Source organism: Balaenoptera physalus (assembly GCF_965194825.1).
Source record: "Balaenoptera physalus genome assembly, chromosome: 14".
NCBI lineage: Eukaryota > Metazoa > Chordata > Mammalia > Artiodactyla > Balaenopteridae > Balaenoptera > Balaenoptera physalus.
In genome coordinates, this window is record NC_138893.1 from 14648227 (window position 1) to 14669942 (window position 21716).

The window sequence follows — 21716 nt, forward strand, 5'->3', positions numbered from 1 at the left end:
CGCCGTCGGGCAGATGAAGTTAGTTGCTCACAATGAAGTCACGTCCCAGGACCAACCCAGAACCCTGTCACCTTGGGCCTTCCTGTCACATGACATAATAAATGTCTCTCAATTTATACTCCGTTCAGTTGGATTTCTGACACTCTTCACTCAAAGTGCTTCAACAGAGAATTCTGCACACTTCAAGAGCACCGTGGACAGTTAATTTCTGGAAGTTCTTCAGCGAGCCTGCACCACCACTCTGAGTTCTCACATCTTGGCCCTCGACGGTGAACCAAACTGCTGCCCCTCAACACACCCCCTGCCCCCGGCAACCCCGAGGATTCCTTCCATGACCTTCAGGAGGCCAGCACCTTGCTGTGACTCAGTCTATTTTCCTGTGTTCAAGGTCTGGATCAAAGTTGGACTCCCCTGGGGGTGTAACCTGTAGGGGACCATGACGGTCTTTTCCACAGCCCCTGCCCAGCACCAGGGCCAGGCCCACAGATGCTCAGGCAGGAACTGCTGGGGGAATATTTCTCATTACTTCTTTGGGACCCCACAGATGCAAAGGCTTTTGGAAACATGATGTTTATCATGTGCAGGCACACATAATACATAAAATCAAATACATATATGTTGTATTATTAGTTAAGCTGCTCAGGAATACATAAGAACATCTAGGAAGAAGATTTTCTTTTTTCTTTTAGGTAAGTCCATGGATAGAAGAGGGCGTGCAAACATCTTATTTTTCTGGCTGAATATTTCTTAAAACGTGAAATATACTGCAGAATCAAAGAGCCGAAGTGGGTTAAGTATTTTACTCTAAATATATTTTTAAAAATATTTATTTATTTATTCCGGCCACGCCGGGTCTTAGTTGTGGCGTGTGGGATCTTTAGTTGTGGCATGCGGGCTTCTTAGTTGCGGCATGCACGCCGGATCTAGTTCCCCGACCAGGGATCGAACTCAGGCCCCCTGCACTGGGAGTGCGGGGTCTTACCCACTGGACCGCCAGGGAAGTCCCTTACTCTAAATATTTTTGCAAATCTGAACCTCCCTGCTCTAGTGCAAGGCTCATATAGCTCCCCTCCTCCCAGAATCGGCCCAAAGTCTTTCCTCAGCATGCGGGGTCCCACCCCTGGCCAGACTGACCCAATCCTGTCTCCAAACGCCCCACCCTGAGCCTGCCAGACACTATGCTCTTCCTCTTCTTCTGGCATTTAACACGTTCCCCCTGCTCTCAGGTCTCCAGGGCATCAGGGCAACGTAGAGAGTTTCTCAGAAAACCCCTGTTGTCAGAGCAGGAAACACACACACACACACACACACACACACACACACACACAATTCCTAAAGGCCTCTGATGGGTACTGCACAATTATGCTAAGAGCTCTTCTTGTGTCTCAGATGGCAGCGGAGCAAATTTTGGTTGTCTCAAATAATGGAGAAAGAGGATGCAGAAACAGGGCCTCCAGAAGGTTCAAGACACTCATCGGGGCCATGTTTTCAGCCTCCCCAGTTGCAACCCAAATTGCTAAAGAATTGGTCAGTATTGTGTTTCCTTGACACACCTGTGGGGTTGTCCAAAGGAAGGTATTTTTAAAGGCCCAGGAAGAGGGGCAAGGACTCAAGTTTGCCTGGGATGGAACTGGAGAGCCCGGGTAACTGGTAAATAGTATACGGATTTAAAATACTCTAAAAGCTGTGATGATATTGGTCCTTCAGCCTCTCCCCTGCCCTGGTTTGGAGGGCAGGCTTTGGCTCTCAGCGCCTGGGGCTGGCCAGGGGAGTACTTAGGAGTGGCGTGACCTTGGGCAGGCCAGCAGCTTCAAGCACCAGCTTCCCCAGCCAACTGTAAGATGCAGCCCGTTCAGCTACCTCCCAGGTTACTGCGAGAAGCCAAGAAGGATGTATTTAAGCGCTTGGAGTGGGGCCTGGCACATCATAAACACTCCACAGATGATAACGGTTATTATTACAAATAAGAATAAACATCAAAAGGTGCAGCAGTAAAAGGTGAACGCATTTTAAAAGTGTGATAAGATATGGTAACTGGGCAGCACCCCTCTCCCGAGACAGACCATAATCAGTCCCCAAACACCGGTCACGTCCATGCTATGAAGACCAAGAGTGACTACAGCCGCCAGCAGAGCGTATCTATAAAGTATCTCCTCTTTATTTAAGTTAAACAATTTTCAAGGATGGTTTCCATCTATAAAATGGACGAAGTACAAGCTCTGTACAGCAGTTCTTTTTAAAAATCAACTGGAAAAAAAAAATTACCAAACTATATTTTGAATTTGCAAAACATACTCACAGATACCATCATTTTAGCTTTTATGAAGACATAAGAAAGACCAGCACAGAGAAGACAACTAACTTCGCCAGGCTTTGCTCCAAGGGCTTTTAGGAAAGAATCTTTACTTGTAAAAACAAGAGTGGGAGAGGGGGACAGTCCCGATGACTAAAAAGTAATGCAGCCACAGTTAAGTCACTTTGGCACACTGTGTCATGTAAACATAGCTCACCCAAAGGAGCCCTCCCAGCCCACCTCGGCTCACAACGCCCACACCATCCAAGGCCGCCAACCCTACCACCTCAGGGATGGGGAGCTGCCCCCCAGGGGCCCAGGGGGACCCATCTCAATCTCAATGGTACAAAGGTTGGTAAGACTTCTGGGTGGGGTGGAGGTGTGTGGGCAAGAAAGAATTTGTCAAGAACCTGATGAAAATTTGTGTTACTTTAAAGCCAAATTTGTTTTCCGTCCATGGGATTTTCTTCCTAACAGTAGAAGTAGCCTGACACGGGAACCCAGGGGCTGGGTGACTGCTTGCTGCCCCACCTGTGTTCAGCAGCCTTGCACAGGTTCCCAGGACTCTCCCTAAGAGCTTACTGGTGGTCACGATAAGCCTCTGAAGATAGAGTTGTGCCGAATTAATCCAGCTGTGGCCTCCCGGTCCACTGAAAATACACCTGGTTGGTTGGCAGGGGGCAAAAAGACGCAGGACAAAGTCACCCAGCCACACCTCCAGGCCCAAGCCCACCGTCATAAAGCAAACACATGGGGGGCTTCTGCAGTGGAGGAAGAAAGACCAACGTCCCATTTCCTAGAAGAAATAGGCAGGAGAGAGCTGCACTTGGCCAAGTGTCAACCTGGCAGAACCTTCTGGGGCCACTTCTCTGTGACCTGCCAGGCCCTCCCAGAGGGGCCTGAAGGTGTGTGCCCGTGTGACGCCTCTTGGACACAGGGCATCTGTGTGACGAAGGGCTGGGTGAGGGGGACGCAGGAAGGCAGGAGGGCAGTGCCCACGAGAGTGACCAGGGCGCCCCGTGGGGTCTGCGGCTGGGCTACCCCTGCGTGTGGGCACCTCGGAGGCAAGGAGGGCTCTGCGGGGACACGCCTGGGTGTCAGGGCAGCGCCCAGGCCACTCCTCCTGCTTTACTTTTAGTTCACGACCGTCTTGCGGTTTATACTGACATAAGCCTCCTAAGCCACAAAGCTCCTGTTTTGTGCCCTGAATCCTCAGCGCCATTGAGCGGGTGTTGTTTGGTTTTCACTTTTCCTAATTCTTGACCCAAAGCCCCTGAGGCAGGCAGGACTGGGCCCAGGTGACCTTGACAGTGGTGCCAGCACACCAAGGTCCTCACCGTGAACCCAATGCTGCCTGTGACAGCGTCCCACCATCACCGGGAGCTGGCAGATTCTTTTTTATTCATTTTATCCTTAGAGAAAAGAAATTTAATTTACAAAGACCCAAAGCAGTAATTTGTCAAATTAAGTAACCCATTCAGGGTTTATAGACACCAAGGGCACGAAAAGTGGATTCCGACACAGAGCATGACACGACTCCCAGCTGAAGCCGAACCGAGATGCCGCCGGCGTCCGGGCCTCGGGGCAGGGCTACCCTCCCGGGGTGGCGGCCACAGCAGGACCTACCCACCTATAAGGCTCCCGGGGCAAAGGAGGCGCTTCCTCCCTCCGGCCCCGAAGGGCTCGGCCCCTCCTCCTCACGCTGTGATCTGCTTTGTGGACAACTTACAGGATGAGGGTGACCTACAGAAACCATAGGAACTGACCGTACATTCTTTCTTCATATATGTCTGTGTGCAGTGTCCCACCACAGCAAAGTTCATATCCAAAGAGAGCAGGTACGCCACGTGGAAGGGGGTCTGCGCCGGGAAGACAGTTGGGAGGGCGGGGCAGGGCAAACGCCGTGACTGTGACCGTGACCGTGACCGGGATGGAAACCGGACGTGCTGTAGGCGGATCCAAGTGGAGGCTGGAGAGCTCCGCTCGCTGTGCTGCGGCCGCCGCCCCTTCCCCCCGGGTCCTGCCGCCCGCCGGCGTGGGGCTCCGCATCCATCCGCGTGGCGCTGGGCGGGCAGGGACGGCGGGGGCCCGGGGTCGGGGTGGGCCAGCTCCCCCTCCTCGCCGCTCCGGTGCCGCCCGCCCCGCGCCGAGGTCCTCCGACCTTCAGACCGTGATGGAATACTGAGGTATATAGTTTCTCGGAAAGTTTAAGAAACAGAATCAATAACGTCGGGCTCGTCGTGGGGCCCGACGGCGCGGGAGGACGCGGGCGGCTCCCCCTACTGCTGCAGGTTGAGCGAGAACTTCCACTGCTGGGACAGCGCCGGGCCGCACACCTCCACGCTCAGGCCGCCGTTCTGGGCCCCGCGGCTGTCCAGGCACAGGTTGCTGCCCACGTGCCGCAGCTTGGAATTGCCCTCGATCTGCTCCCATTTCTGCAAAAGACAGGAGAGCACCTCACAGCAGGGGCGCCGCCAGGAGAGGTTGCAGCGGGGCTGCCCTCACAACAAGGTCTCGGGCCAGGACGCACGGGCATCCGCAGCAGCCCGGGTGAAACCACGCACCTCAGACTGGGACGTGAACCCACGTGGCCGGGACTCGAACCCGGCCAAGACCCTGACCGGGACCTGAACCCGTGCGGCTGAAACTCCAACCCGGCCAAAACCCACGGTCTTCCAACTGAGATCACACGCCTGGTCTCAGGACTTAAGGAAGCCCAGGTTCTTGGTGTCTCATCGCAGAAAGAATTCAGCGAGAGACAAAGCGATAGGTTTACTTAGAGAGAAATACACTCCACAGACAGAGTGCGGGCCATCTCAGAAGGCGGAAGTGGCACCAGGGTTTGGGGTTGTCCGTTCTTACAGGGGTGGGTAATTTTACAGGCTAAGGAGTGGGAGGAGTATTCCAGCTATTTCAGGAAGGGGCGGGGATTTCCAGGAATTGGGCCGCCGCCCTCTTTTTGATCCTTGTGGTCGGCCTTGGAGCTGTCATGGCACCTGTGGGTGTGTCATTTAGCTTGCTGATGTGTTACTGTGAGCGTATACTGGGGCTCAAGGTCTAGTGGAAGTTGACTCGTCCACCATCTTGGACCCATTTGGTTCTAATCGGTTTACGTCGTGTCCTCGGGCTGTGTCATTCTTTCAGAGGTTGTGCCCTGCCCCCTTCCCTCCTGTTTCACGGGGACAAAAGGGGACAAAACAGCGTCTGCTGAGGGCCCAGGAAGAAACCAGCACTCTCCGCTTGGTTTGCAGCCCCAAACCTCCTCTCCGGACCCTGCTGGAGACCGCTTCCCTGCCCCATCCTTCCCCCTCTTCGGGCATCTCCTCGTCCAAGCCCCATGTTTGGGCCCCCGCCCCTCCCTCAGTCTTAAGGACTCGACACATGGGGGAATTTCCTGCAGGGACTTGGCATTCTTTCACAAGAAGGCCTCATCTGAGAATGTTGCCCCTCGGGGAAGCAGCCACAGGAAGCAGGCCCGCTCCAGGAGGGCCCAGGCTGCCTGCCCCTGGCTGTTGAAGGCAGCCCTGCTGAGGCCGGGGCCGGGGCCAGGCCCCTCAGCGTGCCCGCTTACACGTAGGGCCTCGTGCTGCGCCGAGGGGTGGGGTGAGGCCAATGGGAGGGAAAGGGATGCTTGTGTGGACAGAATGCCCTGCTGCGGAGCCCACCTCTCCACTGTCTGTCTCTCCACCCGCTCCACCTTGGTGGGTGTGGAAGCCCGTCTCAGCTACCCTGAGTCCCCAGGCGCTACCTGCCGAGTCCTGCGTGGGCCACCTGTACAGTCCAGGGCGTAGCGCCTTCGTATTCCCGTGGGTACGCACCTGTGCCCCCACTAAACCCAAACCAGCCAGGCAAACCAGCGAACAAGCCCACAGCCCAGCCGTGGGAAACCTGAGGGCCTCTCACGCTGTTGTTTATCCCCATGTAAAAATCTCTAATGTTTGTTCTTTACAAAAAAAAAAAAAAGTGACATGCTTTTTTCTTACAAAAGCTCTCCCTTCATTAATGCAGTCTGTGATTCTAGTTAATTTTTTACACTGTATGCACAGAAGCTCCTTCTCGTTGGTATTTTTGCAAATCATTTGGACATCGCGGAATTACATTTTCTTACTCTTGCTTTCCTTTCGCCCTTGACTCTGCAAACGCACACCTCACACAAACACACAGACGTGCTTGGAAACCCAGTGTTCCAACTGGCAAGAGGAGTGCAGCTTCGAGACAGAACTAGCTGAGGAGCCCCCTCTCAAAGGGCAAGTGAATGGGGTGGGAAGGAGGCAGAGCAAGGCAGGGCGGGGCCCTGCAAGGATGTTCCCGTGGGGACCCTGGGATGCTTGCTAAGGCAGCCTGCCGGCCTGGAGTTTTCGCCAACAGTGAAATGCAGTGCAATCCGACGGGCACAGGGAGAGGGACCGCCCATCACCTGCCAATCACCTCCTCCTTCATTCCTGTGCCCTCTTTGCTGTCATTCCTCCTGCTCTGTCATGTGAAGTGTGTCTGTGCTGCCGACATCCGCGTGTCACTGAGTGGCCAGGGCTTGTTTGACAAAGAATCTGGAATGGGTGGACTTTGACTCCGTTCCCTGGGGAGCTCTGCCTGTGTCACAGCATCAGCCAGACGGAGGGCCTCAAAAACGCCCAAACCCCAGCTCCGTCCGTGGGAGGCGGCCTCGGCAGCCTGGAGCCCTGGGCCCAGAGGGCTGTGGTGGGGTGGGCGGATTCCCAGATGCAGAGGCTCTACTGAAAGGGCCACACCTTCTCTACCGGGCAAGGAAGGGCTCGAGGTTGACAGTTTAAGAGATCCCCACTTATGTACGCCACACATCCAGAAGAGCTCATTGTTTGCAGGCCTTTCTCCCTCTTGTGACGTGAGCCTTTCAGGGTGAGAACCGGACGGTGGCAGGAACATGTCAGCCCTTGACGTACAGCAAGCTGTCACTAAAGGAGACCCCTCCAAAGACGGAGCGTCTGTCTGTTCTTAACAAAGGTTTGGAGCCAGATAAAGTCATCACTTTATCCCTCCTTTACCCTAGATGCCCCGGCCCTTACACCCGGGGCAGGGCACCTGGCCTAGCGCCATGCTCACCCAACACGGGTCCCAGGAGGTTGGGGCCGGGGACAGTGGCCTCCGTGTTTACCAGCCCCTCCTTCTCACTCGGGTGCCACAGCTGTCAACACAGATGGGCATTTAGGGACCTGCTGGGGTTCCGCAGAACAGGGTGGGGGACACCCGGAACCAGGCGGGGGGGACAGAGGAGAGACGGCCCTTTGCAAGTGTTTCCTGACAACTGGGCCCCAAGCAAGGGACCTCGGTGTGGGCCTCGGTGCTCCTGGGGGACCCTGGAGAGGACCCCAGGCTCTGGGCCTCAGCTTCCCTTCTGTGAAAGGAGTGGTGGGTGGGACGCCCACGTGGGCTCCTGGCTCCAGCCAGCCCCGGGCCTCAGTTTCCCCAGACCCGTGTGTCTCGTGAGGAGGGAAAGAAGAGGACAAGCCCGGCTCCCCGTGTGGGCACGTGGGAAAGTCCTTTGGGGGTTGCACTAGCCACTCCCCCTAGGCCCAAGAAAGGCTCTGCCCCCAAGGTACCCCCAGGGCGCAGGTCAGAGAAAAGCAGCCAAAGAGGTAAACATACGTTCTGAACCGTTTGGAAAAAAGTAACACGAGTGTGCGTGTAATGTCTCATCCAGTTGCACCTTAATCGTTTACAATCTGTAAACTTAAAAAGGAAAAATACTTAATGAATAAACAAAAACACGAGGAATTTCTCTTTAAAACGGCCAGTGGTGTGGGGAGGAGAATGAGAACATAATCGGAAATAAGCCACAACAGGCCTCTGGCTTCAGAAATAAAGCCTTCTTTATATGTATTTTTATAAATACAGGTCTTCCTTTCGGGCTTGGGGGTTCATCAGCCCTGGAAGTGAACCGAGGTGAAGCACCTCCTCTGGAGACATTATCATGAACCTCAATACCTTTTCTAGCCTGGTTTGTAGGTCAGTGTTCCATTAACTTCTCGTGAGAAGAGTCATACATTTTCATCTCTAAAGCAGAGCTGAACTTTGGCTGGTTCGGGCCAGCACCGCTCCTGGCGGGGTGCATTGGCTGGGCTGCTCCAGCTACGGAGAAGCCAGGGGCCAGGGACACCGCTGGGCCCCCCCCGCTCCTGGACCAGGGGTCTGTGCCCCCATGCGGGGGTCGGTGGCCTGCTGACCCACGCACACTGGCCACCAGCATCCCCGTCCCTTGGGTGCTGTCGGGCATCACCAGACAGAGCCTTTCTGGGCGCAGTACCCACGCCTGGGCACGAGGGCCGCGTCCGAGGAAGGGCCCTGCCCGGCTCAGCTGGCCGCCAGGGTGAGGGGAGCCGCCTCTGGTGTCGGGACCCCCCCTGCCCCGGTGCCCAGCCCGGGGAGGCCCTTACAGACCCGCGCAGGAGCTGAACACGCAGCCTCAAAGCACAGCCCTGCCTCTGCAGCCTGTTAGAGGACAGACCAAACATAAACAGATGGATGCAGAGGGGGAGGAATAACCAGGACGGTGACCGCGGCAGAAGCACCAGCCCGTGCGCCACGCCCCTCAGGCATCCCAGTGCTCGCCAGGGGCTCCACGCGGGGACGCGGAACAGCGCGAGGCAAAAGGTGCCGCCTGTGAACACCCGGCGCCACTGCTGTGATCACCCAGCGCCCCCGCTGTGATCCAGGCCCTGGGGGCGACGGGGAGCTGGGCCTGGGCTGGTCCCCGGCCGGCACCTACCTGCCAGCTGTCGTTCTCCCGGCAGCCCTGCAGCTTTATGAGGGAGCCGGGCGCCCGGTCCACCACGGTCAGGCACAAGTCCATGTGCTTCACCGACTTCTCCTTTGTCAGGGCCCACTCCTGCAACACAAAGCCAAGGTCAGGGCTCGGCCCACGGGGCTGCGGGGTGAAGGATGCAGCAAGGAAGGGCCCCAGAGGGGACGGCACGCGGGGAACAGGCTTCAGAAGCCCTGACCAGCTCAGGGCCAACAAAGGACTTTGTGCCTAAGAGCAAGTCTCCAACCGGGGGTGCCGGGGAGCCGCATAACTAACTGAGCAGCAGGCCAGCAGTAGTAAGAACTTCAGCCCAAACGCAGGTTAGAGCTCCACACCCCATCTTCCATCATTAACTGTGGGCTGTGAATGCTGCGGCTCCAGCCTGGTTACCCGCAAGGTGGACAGTTCAGGGTCAACATTTCCTTGGAATGACTCTGCCCTGACACAGGTGTGGTTTGGAAACAGCATTTGTGACTGTGGCTTGTCACGTGTGAAATTACAAACCACGTGCGGCACATTTAGCCTCGTCACTGAGCACTAAGCTGGCCTACCGATGCTCGGGAAGCTCTGCGAGGTCCCCGGGAATGGATCCAGGTATTTGTACCCTGGGTGCCTATGACGTGCCTGGCACTGTTTTAAGCCCTTTCAATGACAGCCCTGTGAGAAGCTATTATTATCCCCATTTTACAGATGAGAAAACTGAGGCAGAGAGTGCTGAAATAACTTGCCTATGATCTTAAAAAATAGACACACATCCCTTAAGAGCTGAGAGCAGAACTACTTATTCTGAACACTAAACAAGAGCATCTGAAAGGGCAGGAGGCTGGGGAGGGGACACGGTGGGTGAGTGGGATCACAGGGTAGAAGGCGGGAGAGGAGGGAGGGAGCCTGCTCTGGGCAGGGCTACGGCGGAGACAGGAGGGTGAGGCTTCTGACCGTCACTCGAGGACTGGACCCTTGCAAAGGGATAAAACCCACGTGAGCCCTCAGGATCTAGAAGCAGCGAGGCCTCTTCCAACTCAGAATCCCACAGGGGGTGCCCTCCCCACGCGCCGCTTCTGCTGTATGCCCAGGAAAGCTGCTGCAAGGCATCTGTCCATCCGTCTGTCCGTTCATCCACCCAGTTGACTGTCCGCTGAGCGCCTGCAATGACTCAGACTCCTGGCAGCGAACACACAGGCCAGGCCCTGCCCTCTGGAGGCTTCCTCCCCCGTGGGAGAGCGGGTATCACACTCGTGCTTGTGTCATGTAACGTTAGGCACGATTAAGCGCTAGGGAGAGGTTTTCCTTTTTTCTGTCCTCAGGGGACAGAGCTAAGGGAAGGAATACAGAACGTTCTGAAAAGTCTCACTGCTCAGCACCTGAATCACCTTGGAGCAAATGCTCTGGTATCAAGAAAGCATTAACTGCAGGTTCTTATTAGTCATCAATTTTATACACATCAGTGTATACATGTCAAAAAAACAACTAATATAAACTTTCTTTCGGTTATTTGTATGGAAATATGTTAATATAAATGTTTCAGACAGTACATGAAATTTCTAAAAATCTTATATGTTCTGGTATAATGTTAGAAGTGATAATTCTAGTTATTACTTTAAAATGTATATCTCAGAAATAACTAAATTTCCTTGTCAATTGCATTATTATGAACTTTCATCAAATCTTAAAAACAAAAAAAAAAAAGAAAGCATTAACACCTGGAGGCCACACGCGCACCCCTCCCCCAGCCAGCGGTGAGACACAGGTCCAGCTGGGAGGCGTGGGCTCAGGCCACCGTCCAGGAGAGGAAGGGCAAGCCCCTTGGCCTGTGGGCGGGCTTCCTTGTCCCCTAACAGGGAGTCAGACTGGGCAGTCCCCTCAGCTTCAACTTTCTCACCTTTTAATTAGGGTTTCTCCAAGTGTACTCTGTGAGGAATTCTATGAAAAGTTGGTTCTAGGTCAAGTAAATTTGGGAAACACTGCATTTGGACCCCGTGTCTCTCTTGCAGATTCACTAGCAGTCTACCAAAGGCTCGGAAAGGTCCTGGAGTAGAAGAACCTGCCTGGTCTGTTTTCCACCGTTGCCCAAACTTGGAAGCCCTGTGCACACCTGTGCCCACCTGTCCCTGGGGGGCTCTTGGCTCTGAGTCTGCAGAGCCTTCTCAGAAGGGCCACATGCCGGGCCCTGAGGGTTGGTTCCAGTCTTCCACGATGTTGTCCTTCCACAGGGGTGTGGGGGGGAATGGGGTGCTTTCAAAGCACCACCAGGTACCACGGAGGTCCCAGGAAGAAGCAGACCATCTGTGTGAACCAGTGACAAAAAGACCCCGTCCCCACTTGGGTAAGACGAGTGGTGGGTGGGACTGTATGGAGACGGGTTTGCGGTTGTTCTTGGAAGCGGGTGTTGGAAGGCATTGGGGGCTTTGCTGATCCCCAGTGAAAGCGCACGTCTGAATGTTTCTACAACCTTCTTGCTATGGCGTGCTTCATTATTTTAAAGCAGGCTTTACACTGAATTCCAGAAACACTAACTCAGCTCTGCAAACAGCAGAGATAGCTGCCACTTTCTTCTTCTGGAGCATTTCAGTGATCTGAATTTGCAAAATAAAGTGCGTGAATATTTAAGAAACGCTTCTTTGAGCTGCCACTCTTAAATTTCCCCGTTTCCTGTGCGTCTGCTGAGGCCCAGCGAGAAACCACATGACACACCTTATTCTTCCGGAGCACGGGCCCGATTTTCTGTACGAAAATGCCGTTCACCCCTCGCTTCTCATCCCCGGGGCCCACTTGCCCTCGGTTCAGACGGGACTCGCTCTGGAAGGTTCGCGAGGGGGCCACCTGGAGCAGCCGCTGCGGCCCTGGCTTCCTACCTCCACAGGATGCTTCCCCGGGGCCCCAGCTGCGCGTGGCTAAGCAAATTACAGTTAAACAAAGTGAGAACTGTACATCCTGTCACACTCACCACCCACAGGGGGCTGCTGGCCGCTGTGCTGGGTGGTGCAGATCTAGAACATTCTTGTCGGCACACAAAGGACTACCGGGCGGCCTGATCTCGGAAGCGGCTCGCTGGCCCAGACCGGTCCTCGGGGGACGGCGGGGCCGGAAGCGGCACACCACCTCGCTGTGACCTGCCCCTGCATCCTTCCTGCTGGGAAGCCCTCCCTGCCCAGCCCTCATGTGGGGTCACCCACCCTGGGGGCTTTCAAATACCCTGATGCTCTCTGACCCCAGACTCATGAAATTAGGCTTTCCGGGCGGGGGCCCTGGGACCCGTGTTTCCCAGAAGAGCCGAGAGCCAGGGAGGTCATCTGCCTGGGACAGCGGCCAGAGCCGGGTAGGGGCTGCCCCCTTCCCGTGCCGCGCTTGTCTAATCTACCAGGCCTGGGCCACGCCGGGCAGCTGCGAAGACAGCACCACCAAGAAGAGACAGGGGGCCAAGAGTCCGGGGCTGCCGTCTGCCCAGACGCTCCTCGGGAGGATGGGGGACAGCCAACTTCACACAAAGGCAGGCGCCCTCTTTAGAAACAGTTCTGTTTAAAGGAGGCTCTGGGATACACTGAGTTAAAGTGCCTTTGTGTAAAACGGCAGGTCCCCCGAGAGTAGGAGATGAGCGTACCCAGCATCGCCCGGCCATTTCTGTGTACGAGGCCCTCATTTTACCAAACACCTGTCACTGTCTCGGGAAAAGCGCCTTCTAGAGCCCTGTTCTTCTGCGACATGCAGGCCACGGCTGGGCCTGTCAAGCCCTCACTTACCTCCCTCCTTTTCCACGAGGATCAAGGAGGTGGGCGTTTCAGATCTAAGCTTCTGTCATCTAACAGGCAGCCCTGGCGGCCGTGGTTAAGCGTCTGTGAGCAGGGACACGGGCAGGTGCCGACGCAGACAGGGGCCCCGGGATGAGCACACGGCCGGGCAGGACAGAGGGGGCAGCCATTGCAGGAGGAGGGTGGCAGCGGGACATGCGGCCTCGGGCCCCCTTCCCTGGTGCCCCCGTGCACATACCTGGTTCCCCCCAGCGTTGTGACACTCATAAACTCCGACAACGCCATCAGCAAAGTGTCCCAAAGTGTCCAGGCAGTTGGTCCCCTGCTGCAAGGCCCCAAAAGCTATATCCTGGTGGTCGGGAACCCTGGAGCCAAGGAGAGAGTCACTCGCTGGGCTTGGGGGGCCACGGGATCCGTGCCTGCCCCCCACACCCTGTGCTCAGAGCCCGTGTCTCACGACGGGGCCGGGCGGCAAGAAGGCTGCCACCAGGCCACGTGCCCCCAGCGCAGGCCTGGCCGTGCCCCCGAGACAGCACGGCTCTGAGCCTCTCGACTCCTAACCCTAAGTGCAGGTTTTAAGTCTAAGCATTCTTTCTATCTCGTACCAGGGACAGTTATCGGGAAAGAAAAAGCCCCTTGTCTCTTCAGCGTTAGTTGTTGACAGTCATTTAGGAAAGCAGTTAACGTGGTCAGATCCTGCTGCCTGGAAGTTTCCAGCAGACTTAGGATTGGCCTTTACCTAATAGAGGGGAGACCACAGGTGGGTCTGTCAGGCGGCCTGGTACAAACAGAGCAAGGCAGCACAACGGGGGGCAGGGCAGGCTTCGACCCCAAGCCCCGCCTTGGCTGCGGACCAGCCGTGCGACAGTCAGACTCGTCCTCTCCAGCCCCGTGCCCTCTTCGCACGGTCCTTCCCCGCAGGGCCGCCGCGAGAGCCGTGGAGCACCGCACCCTGGCACTCAGCCGGGCCCACAGGAAGCAGGCGGTGGACGGCAGCAAGTGTCACTGACGCACGCGAACATCAGGCTGGCGTCCCCCTTGCCCGGCACGGGCAGGGCAGCAGGTCCACCCACTGCCGTGGTGTGAACGCTTGAGATGTGGTCTCAGGTGGTGCAGGGCCCAAAGTCGCCCCAAATCACAGGGGACCTCAGGGCCAAACTGTGCTTTAATGTCACTGCATTGGGCGTCTCGTCAGCAAGTCACAGGCCACGGTGACAGCAAAAGCGAAGTGGGCGCCATGAGGGGCTACAGCCCACTGCGGTGAAGCCTCTGGTCGACCAGGGGAGAGGCAATGACCAGGGGCGTCCCACTGGTGACGTCCTTCCCAGGGCAGGGGGGTCGCGGCTTCACTTTAAAAGCAGAGGGAGCCGAAGAGCGATGGGCGTGAACAGCAGGGGACAGGCCGCGGGACCTGACTCTCAAACAAATCTCTGCGACAAGGGCTCTGAAGGGCCTGTCAGCGCACAAGAGGATGGTGGTGACTCCTGCAGTCACAGCCGCCATGCTCGAGATTCGTGACCTGCTATAAAGTGTGCTGGAATATTCGGAAAAAGGAATGTGCCGCTTCGAGGCAAAACCCGTCTGGCCAGCCCCTTAAGAAGATGAAGTTCAGGTGCAGCCTGAAGCCCGCAGACCGGCAGGTCCTCTGATGGGCACCAGCGCTCCCTCAGGCCTCGAGCGAGCGGGCAGTCATTTAAAAGGACAGGCCAGGTGTAGAGGGCAGCTCAGGAGTATTGCTGTGTCATCAATCCTCGTGGAGGGAAGCAGGGGGCCAGCGTGGTTATTCCCGTGACACATGAGGTCACAACCAGCCTGGAGGAGGGGGCACCCTGGGCAGGCCATCCCCCGGGCCTCTGCTGGGCATCGTCGCCCACTGGCCCACAGGCCGGGAGGGGATGGAGCTGGTTTAGCCTGGGGTCTCCAGGGCAAGAGGAGCCGGGAGGGTGAGGCCCAGGCAGGGAGGGCCTGAGGGCTGGAGGCACAGGGCAACCCCCCTCTGGCCACTCACGGAGCCCCGTCATCTCACCAGGGGGACGAGCTGCAAGAGGTGACACCTGGGAGGGTTTCCAGGTCTGTGAGGAACGGGAGGGGGGGGCCGCGGAGAGCGGCAGTTCAGGGAGCCCGTGCTCGGGGGGCCTGGGGACAGCGCTGGGGCCCCGCTCCCAGCCTCTCGCCCCGAGCACGGTCTGCACTCCACCTCCTCCAGGCCCCGCGCCCGCTGGCAGAGCCCGGCCCCGGGGCCTCACCTTAGCTCTGGGTAGACATTTTCCAGGTACCATTTGAAAGGCTTGCAGCTAAGTTTCTTCCTGAGCTCCAGTCGGCTCTGAATACTGCAGAAGGGGACAAGATTTCTTTATAAATGGAAAGAACAGACGGGCTCTACGTCAAACCCGGAAATCTGCCAATGAGACAAAAGCTGGGGCAGGCGGTGGAGACCGGACCATCCACACTTCTGTCCCCAGGACCCCGTTGTCTCCCATGCGCCTCCCGAGAGGGCCCTCGCCGGCCTTGGGTAGGGTCCCCCTTTAACACCTGGTGGCTCTTCTCAACTCCGGCCACAGAATGTTGCTTGGGGTGTGGGCTGACCACCCTGCCGACACACACACACACACACGCACACACACACATACACACACACACGGATCCCAGGCAAAGCAGCAAGAGAGGGCACGAGTCACACTTACTTTCCATACGGGACGTTTCTGGCAGAAGGCACTGCTGCGTAATAGAAGTTTTTGTATTCGTCCATCCAGACCTCTGCCGCCCGGCGGGTATTACTAGAAACAAAACACATCTCCTTGAGCTGTGTGTCGCCATCTTTCCGCCAGCGGCGTCCGTCTACACCGAGGAAGCCCTGCTGAGGAGGTGCTTCGGCGGGGAGGGGGGCCTGGTGGCCCGGCCGTGGGGCTCGCGCGGAGCAGACAGCAGGCCGCTCCCCAGCCCCCGGGCCGTATCAGCGTAGCTAGCGCTCCGCAGGCACTCACTGAACCACAGAACCCGCGTCCTCGTCTTTCACAGAACAGACTGTCACGGAGCACAGGTCCAAGTCAGAATTACAGCACAGGCAGGTATTTTAGAACAGGGACTGCGGCTGCACCATCGAGGAGGACAAAAGTGAATCGCTCTGCAATAACTCTTACTGTGCATCCCCGGAAGGCTGGTGCCAGGGAGCACGGCCACGATATCCTTGGCCTCTTCTCTCCAGCCTTCCTCATGCGGCTGCGAGAGAGAGCTACCACTAGACAGCTCTGGGGAGAAGCTAAGAGCACATCAGTGTTACTCCTAAGATTACTTTTGGCAGAGCTGAGCTGAGTGTGTCCTGTTTGGACCAGGAATAGTGGGGGACAGTAGTGTGCGCCCCACGTCTGGGGTTCTGACTGCCCTGTGCCGGAAGGGGAAAGACGGGACAGGCTCCTGTAGAAGGCCAGAAGCATCCGTGCCTACATCTCACAACTGTGGAGAGTACCAGGACCCACGATCAATAAGGCCGCCGGGACAAGCTGCCTTCGAATGTAGGACATGTATTAAAGGCTGCCACACACACGGCATCAGTATCTTCTCCTGCCGGAGTTCTCTCTAGAGCATCTGTGAAGCAGCGTTACGACAGTGAGTCTCTGTGCTCCGCACCCCTGGACTCTGGTCCAAAGGAGACTCACACCTTAGGTTTAGAGCCAATGCTCTTTCAGAACCCGCAGAGAAGGCGTTCTGTTCTTCCAAGATGAACACATTAGGGAGGCAACGTTCTCCTTTTAAAAGAATACCTTCCCTCTATTAGAAAGGTCTCTTTTAAATGGTGAGCCTTTCAAATCATCTGAGTTACAATTACTAAAATAATTTGTTTGGGGCATATATCCTTCGTATAAAGTGACATATGTACCTAGATGGGTTGCTGTTTAGAAAGCCCTGTAAGAGGCAGACAATTTGAGAGCACCTGTCCTCTGATGCAGCAGTTCCCACTTCTAGAAATGTACCTCAAGGAAATAATCAACCAGGAATGAAAAGACACTCAATTTAGCATAGTTTATGATGGCAGAAGAAATAGAAACTATATGACCGTTAACAGTAAAGTGGTCAAACACATGGACGGCTCCGTGGCCATGAAAGATACTGGTGTACATGTTGCCTGTTCCCATGGACTGATGGCCCTGACCTGATGGGTGAAATTACAATAGATAACAGAACAGTACATAGTCGATATGTGTGTGGAGGGAAAAGAAGGGTGGGGCGGAGGGGGACGGAGGGAGAGGGAGATTGAAGGATGTTTTCACCAAATTATAAGGTTTTATGAATTGCAATCACACAGTGGTTTTAAATCACCTACGTCATTAAGTGATTAAGTCATTTCTCAACTCCTAAATGCAAAACCACCTTTTCTCTGTCTACTTAATAAAAAAGATACGTAGGTAGCTTCAGAGAAGCTCAGCATGTGCTTCATGTGCCGCTCAGCACTAGTTTCAAGTCATTTATTCAAATGTTTCTTAGGCGCCTCCTATACGCTACGCGGTCTTCCAGGGGCTGCAGGTACTGGGCACCTGGGCCCACTCTTGTCTATCCGGGTTCTTCCCGCCTTTGCTCCCTTCCTGCCTCCACTAGGTGCAGGTAAGGTAGCTCTAGGGGGAAGTAAGCAGGAGACAAAGAGGGTGGAACTGGCCAGTTACACTGACTGGTGGTAATAACAGAAAAAAGTCTGGTAAGAGAGTAAGTTTAAACCACTGTTTCCTGTATTTAATTTATTCGTAGTTCCCCTCGCCATGAATTAGTCTCACCATTAACTACTCAACATGAACCCAGATATCCTTCTAAGGCACCTGCCCCACGGCTATTCTGACTGGGAGCTCCCCTGGCCTTTGGGTAAACTCTAATCCACATGCACACGCAAGCACACACGCGACACTCTCCAAAAAGTCTCTGTAAGAGGCTTGTAAGGGGCTAACTGGAAAGGCAGCTGTGTAAAAAACAGAAGCAGGAACCGCCCAGTGGTTCTCTCTCAACGGGTCTCCAGGGACGTGAGGTGAGGTAAGAGACTGCAGGTGTGTCATCACCTGGCTCTCCCTAAAGCAGCAGGCGCCCAGGGCATGCCCAGGGTTGGGGGGCAGACAAGGCAGGACCCCACGAGGCCACTTTTCCATTCATTCATCCTTCCCTGCTTCTCGTACACAGTGACCCTACACAAATAAGATGGTCCTCTACCTGTCACGCTAGGATGCATTTTAGAACCTTTAGATCCCTGAATTCCAGCAGCCTCAGGCACTAACTGTGCTTAGGGATCCAGATAAAACCTAACGTGGACTCCAGAGCCAAGGGGCCGGAGATCAAGCTCACTCTCCATCTGAGAACTTAGACAACGGAGCCGAACCTTCTTGTGCCTCAGTCTCCCTTGCCCCTAAAGTGCAAATTAATAATAGTACTTAATTCATAAGGTTTTATAAGGAGTATGTAAGTGAATATTTGTAAAGCACTCAGCCTGGCGCATGTGAAACACTCTATAAATATTAGCTATTGCTGTTCAGTCCCAATTTTTAGTGGCGAAACACTTATACATTGAATGCCACATATTAGAGGAAATTAAAGAGAACTGGAAAGGGACCTCAGAAATAACACACGCCACCTCTTTATCTTTTAGGTGAGTCAACCGAGAGACAGAGAGACAGAGAGAGAGAGGGGCGGGGGCCGCGACGGCCTGGCTGAAGGCCTAACAGACCCACGCTGCCCCCTAGTTCTGAACCCTGGGTCCCTTTCCTCCCCACATCTCCAGTGTATGGGACTCGCGGGCTGTAAAATACACGGAAAAGTTTTCTTTCTAAAAACGAGTGCCTCTTTTTTCCTTTTAAAAAAAAGTGCATAAAGCAATGTTTTTGTGTATTTTAACTGTTTTCTGAAATCCCACGCTTTGCTGGTAGATATCAGTGCTTTGATTTCAAGTATTTGATATGTCTCTACGAGAGGTTTCTGGGAAGCATCTCATACTGCCCCCGGGGGAAAACGTACATTATCACCGTTTGTTTGATTTTGTAGATATAAGAGCATATTTTTGTTTCTAACAGAGCAGAAATGATGTTTCGACAACATTCGGGAAAGGATACACTTTTGGGAAGAAGGTAATTTGGTCAGAAGCATCTGATATTTGGCTTCTATTAAAGTTTCCTAGAAAGTTGATACACTACGCTAAGAATCCAGCTTCTGTACAAGACAGGTATACTTATAATCTGTACTTAATAGAAGTTTTCAAATGCCACATAAAAGATAAGCTGGCCATCTTCCCCCCCATGCACGCCCACCCTGCTCTGAGGTTTCCCTGTGTCCATAGGGGCATCCCGTTAGCAAAGCGTGTGACCGGCAGCCTGGGGGTCACCCTTGAGTCCCCCCTGGCCCCCTCCCGTCCATTAGTACAACACGCCTGCCTGGGGCCGCAGCTGGCACGTGGCCCTGGCCACCCGGCTCTGCCCGGCCCCCGGCCCTGCAGTGGAGGGGGGACACGTCACTCGCACCATCATCTCCTCCTGGTATCATCCGCGCGGCCCTCTGCCCAGGGGCCAGAAGGACCCCCTTAAAGTTCAAAACAGAGAAGTCGAGTATCTGCGTAAAACCCACAGGAGCTCCCCCTCCTCCTGCATCGAAACACACCCAGTTTCCCTCAACGCACAGGGTGCAGACCTGGCTGGTCTAGTCTCCCTCGGTGCCTACTGTCCCCTCGTTGTCTGGGCTCCAGCCATACCGGGCAGCCTTCTGTTCTGCAGGTTCACCTCGGCGCTGAGGACCTGCTCCCCACGGGCTCCTTTGGCTCTGGGACAAGTGCCCGCCCACCCTGCAAACCTGTCCTCCTGCCCCAGCATGTCGACCGCGTGACCACATGCTGCCTAGTTCACAGCACCTCTCGGAGTCTGAAGTCATCTTTTCAGCTGAATGTTCCCGTCTCCCTGGGCCAGGCGGGCTGGCCTGTGCACGGTTCTGTCTTTCGCATCTGAAAGAACTCGTGAGGAAAAAACGTCGTCCCCCGCACTGGTAATTCGCTGTTTTTCTTCAGAAAACTCTTCATTTGGTGTCTTCATGTTTGCAAAAATCTACCTATTATCTATTGTGTATTATCTGCCTCTATAGCACAGTGAGTCTTGGGCTTGAATTTGTGTGGCTGCCTTTCACGTTGTTCATATGTTGCACCTTGAATGGTAACATGTAATTTAAAAAGTCCAAGCGCTCCTCCTTCCTATCTCCCCATAACATGTTTTCGGCACATGGTTCGGTGACCAGTCCCACCAGCCCTACCCCGTCCTGCTGCCCCACCCTGATCCCTGGCCACCCCAGTTTGTTCTCCATCAGGACAGCTGTGTGTCTCTGAGGCTGTCCTGCACGTGACCTCGTGCCCCATGGAACCTGCTGAGACCAGCATCTGTCACTCGGCAGAATGCCACCGTCCTCAGTCCCCACAGCTGCCCTTGTCACTGCCGAGCGGCGGCCCCTCGGAGGACACGTTTCCACACAGCCCACGGTCAGCCCTGTGTGCGGGGCCGGTCAGCGGTGCTCTGGGCCCTGCTCGGCCTCTCGGCCACTTACCGGGCAAAGACGGTGCCACTGCCGCCGGGGAAGGTGTAGGGGTGCTGCTTCCGGAACACGTGTCCCACGCGGCTGCAGGGGATGATCTCCAGGCTGCCGCCGCACTGCCACACGCGGAACGAGATCTCTGAGGTGGTGAACGACACGGGGTGACCGAGAGCCTGGGCCACCCCCAGGGGGTGCGGATGCCCACCCCACCCCCGTGGCCTGAGGCGATGACACCCGGGGGCACTCCCTCTCCAGAGGGTCCTGAACGTCCCCCGTGGGGGCCTCTGACACCACGTCTCCAGGCTCCAGGGCACAGTCAAGAAAGTACGTGTGAGGGGTATGGGGTGGGGCGTGCCTAGGCACGTCAAACCATCCAGCTGGATACCGGAAGTATGTACGATTTTAAGTTGTCACTGAAACCTCGATAAAGGTGGAGGGGAAAAAAAAGACTGAATGAAAGATCCTACTTCAGTTCACTAAGAGGGTGTCTGCACAGCACAGTGTCGCTTTATAGACAATGTAAAGTAGTGTAGACAAAAAGAAATAATTCATGCCAAACAAACTACCCATACTGGGACATGTACTCCCTTAGACTTTAGCACTGATCAGAATTACAGATGCCAGCTTTATCTGTGTCACCAAATCCCATGTTTTCATGAAAGAATTCTATTTGAAATTGAAAAAGAAGTAAGAGTGAGCTTAAGAAAACATTTTTCAAATTTGGACTAGAAGCCCTGAGACAAGAGTGATTCCCTGGTCTGCTGAGAACAGAAAGACTCCTGGCATGAGACCATGCGTCCCTGTAATGTCACAGACACCGTGCACGAGACATGGCCCGGAACTCCTCTCTGGCCGGTTCTCCGTCATGGAGCATTACACGCGCCTTCTGGGGATCAGCACTGAGTTAGAAAAGGCAACGGACAGTGCACGAATGGCCATGCGTCAAAAGGCATGAAATGCCCACATCAGCCCTAAGGTCGATGTAACAGGCAATCATATACGCCATCTTCCTCTAAAACTTATTTTAAGGGCCCCGAGCACCAGGACGCACCTGGGCTTTCTCCATCCAGGACAAAATCCACCTCTTCCCTTAAACTGCAAAACTTACGTCATCCCTGCGCACCAGCAGGCGTCCAGCCAGCCGGCCAAGTCCAGCGACCAAGGGTACTCGAGGGACTGCCAGACCTCACAGCCACCCTGGCTCTCACCAGCCGGTAACCAGCAGGCTGGCAAAGGCTGCTCTTCACCTGAGTCAACACAGATTCTACCCGCCGAGTCGGGACACGCGCAGAGCAGGCGCTGGTCACGGCGACATGCATACACACGCGGCCCAGAGCATCCACGCTCGGGGGAAGCCTGC

The 21716-nt window shown here is 55.3% G+C and overlaps 1 protein-coding gene across 2 annotated transcripts in view; it reads right to left on the reverse strand.

Moving 5' to 3' along the window:
- Positions 1-2136: 2136 nt before the first annotated feature.
- Positions 2137-21716, reverse strand: part of GALNT2 (polypeptide N-acetylgalactosaminyltransferase 2) — a 178872-nt gene continuing 159292 nt past the window's right edge. For both annotated transcript variants that reach the window (XM_082424020.1, XM_082424019.1), the window contains exons 11-16: positions 20369-20495; positions 15502-15594; positions 15064-15147; positions 13056-13182; positions 9036-9155; positions 2137-4728 (exon numbers count right to left, since the gene is read on the reverse strand). In XM_082424020.1, coding sequence (XP_082280146.1) covers positions 4573-4728; positions 9036-9155; positions 13056-13182; positions 15064-15147; positions 15502-15594; positions 20369-20495 — 707 coding nt within the window. In that variant the 3' untranslated portion in view covers positions 2137-4572. The remainder of the gene's footprint in view (positions 4729-9035; positions 9156-13055; positions 13183-15063; positions 15148-15501; positions 15595-20368; positions 20496-21716) is intronic.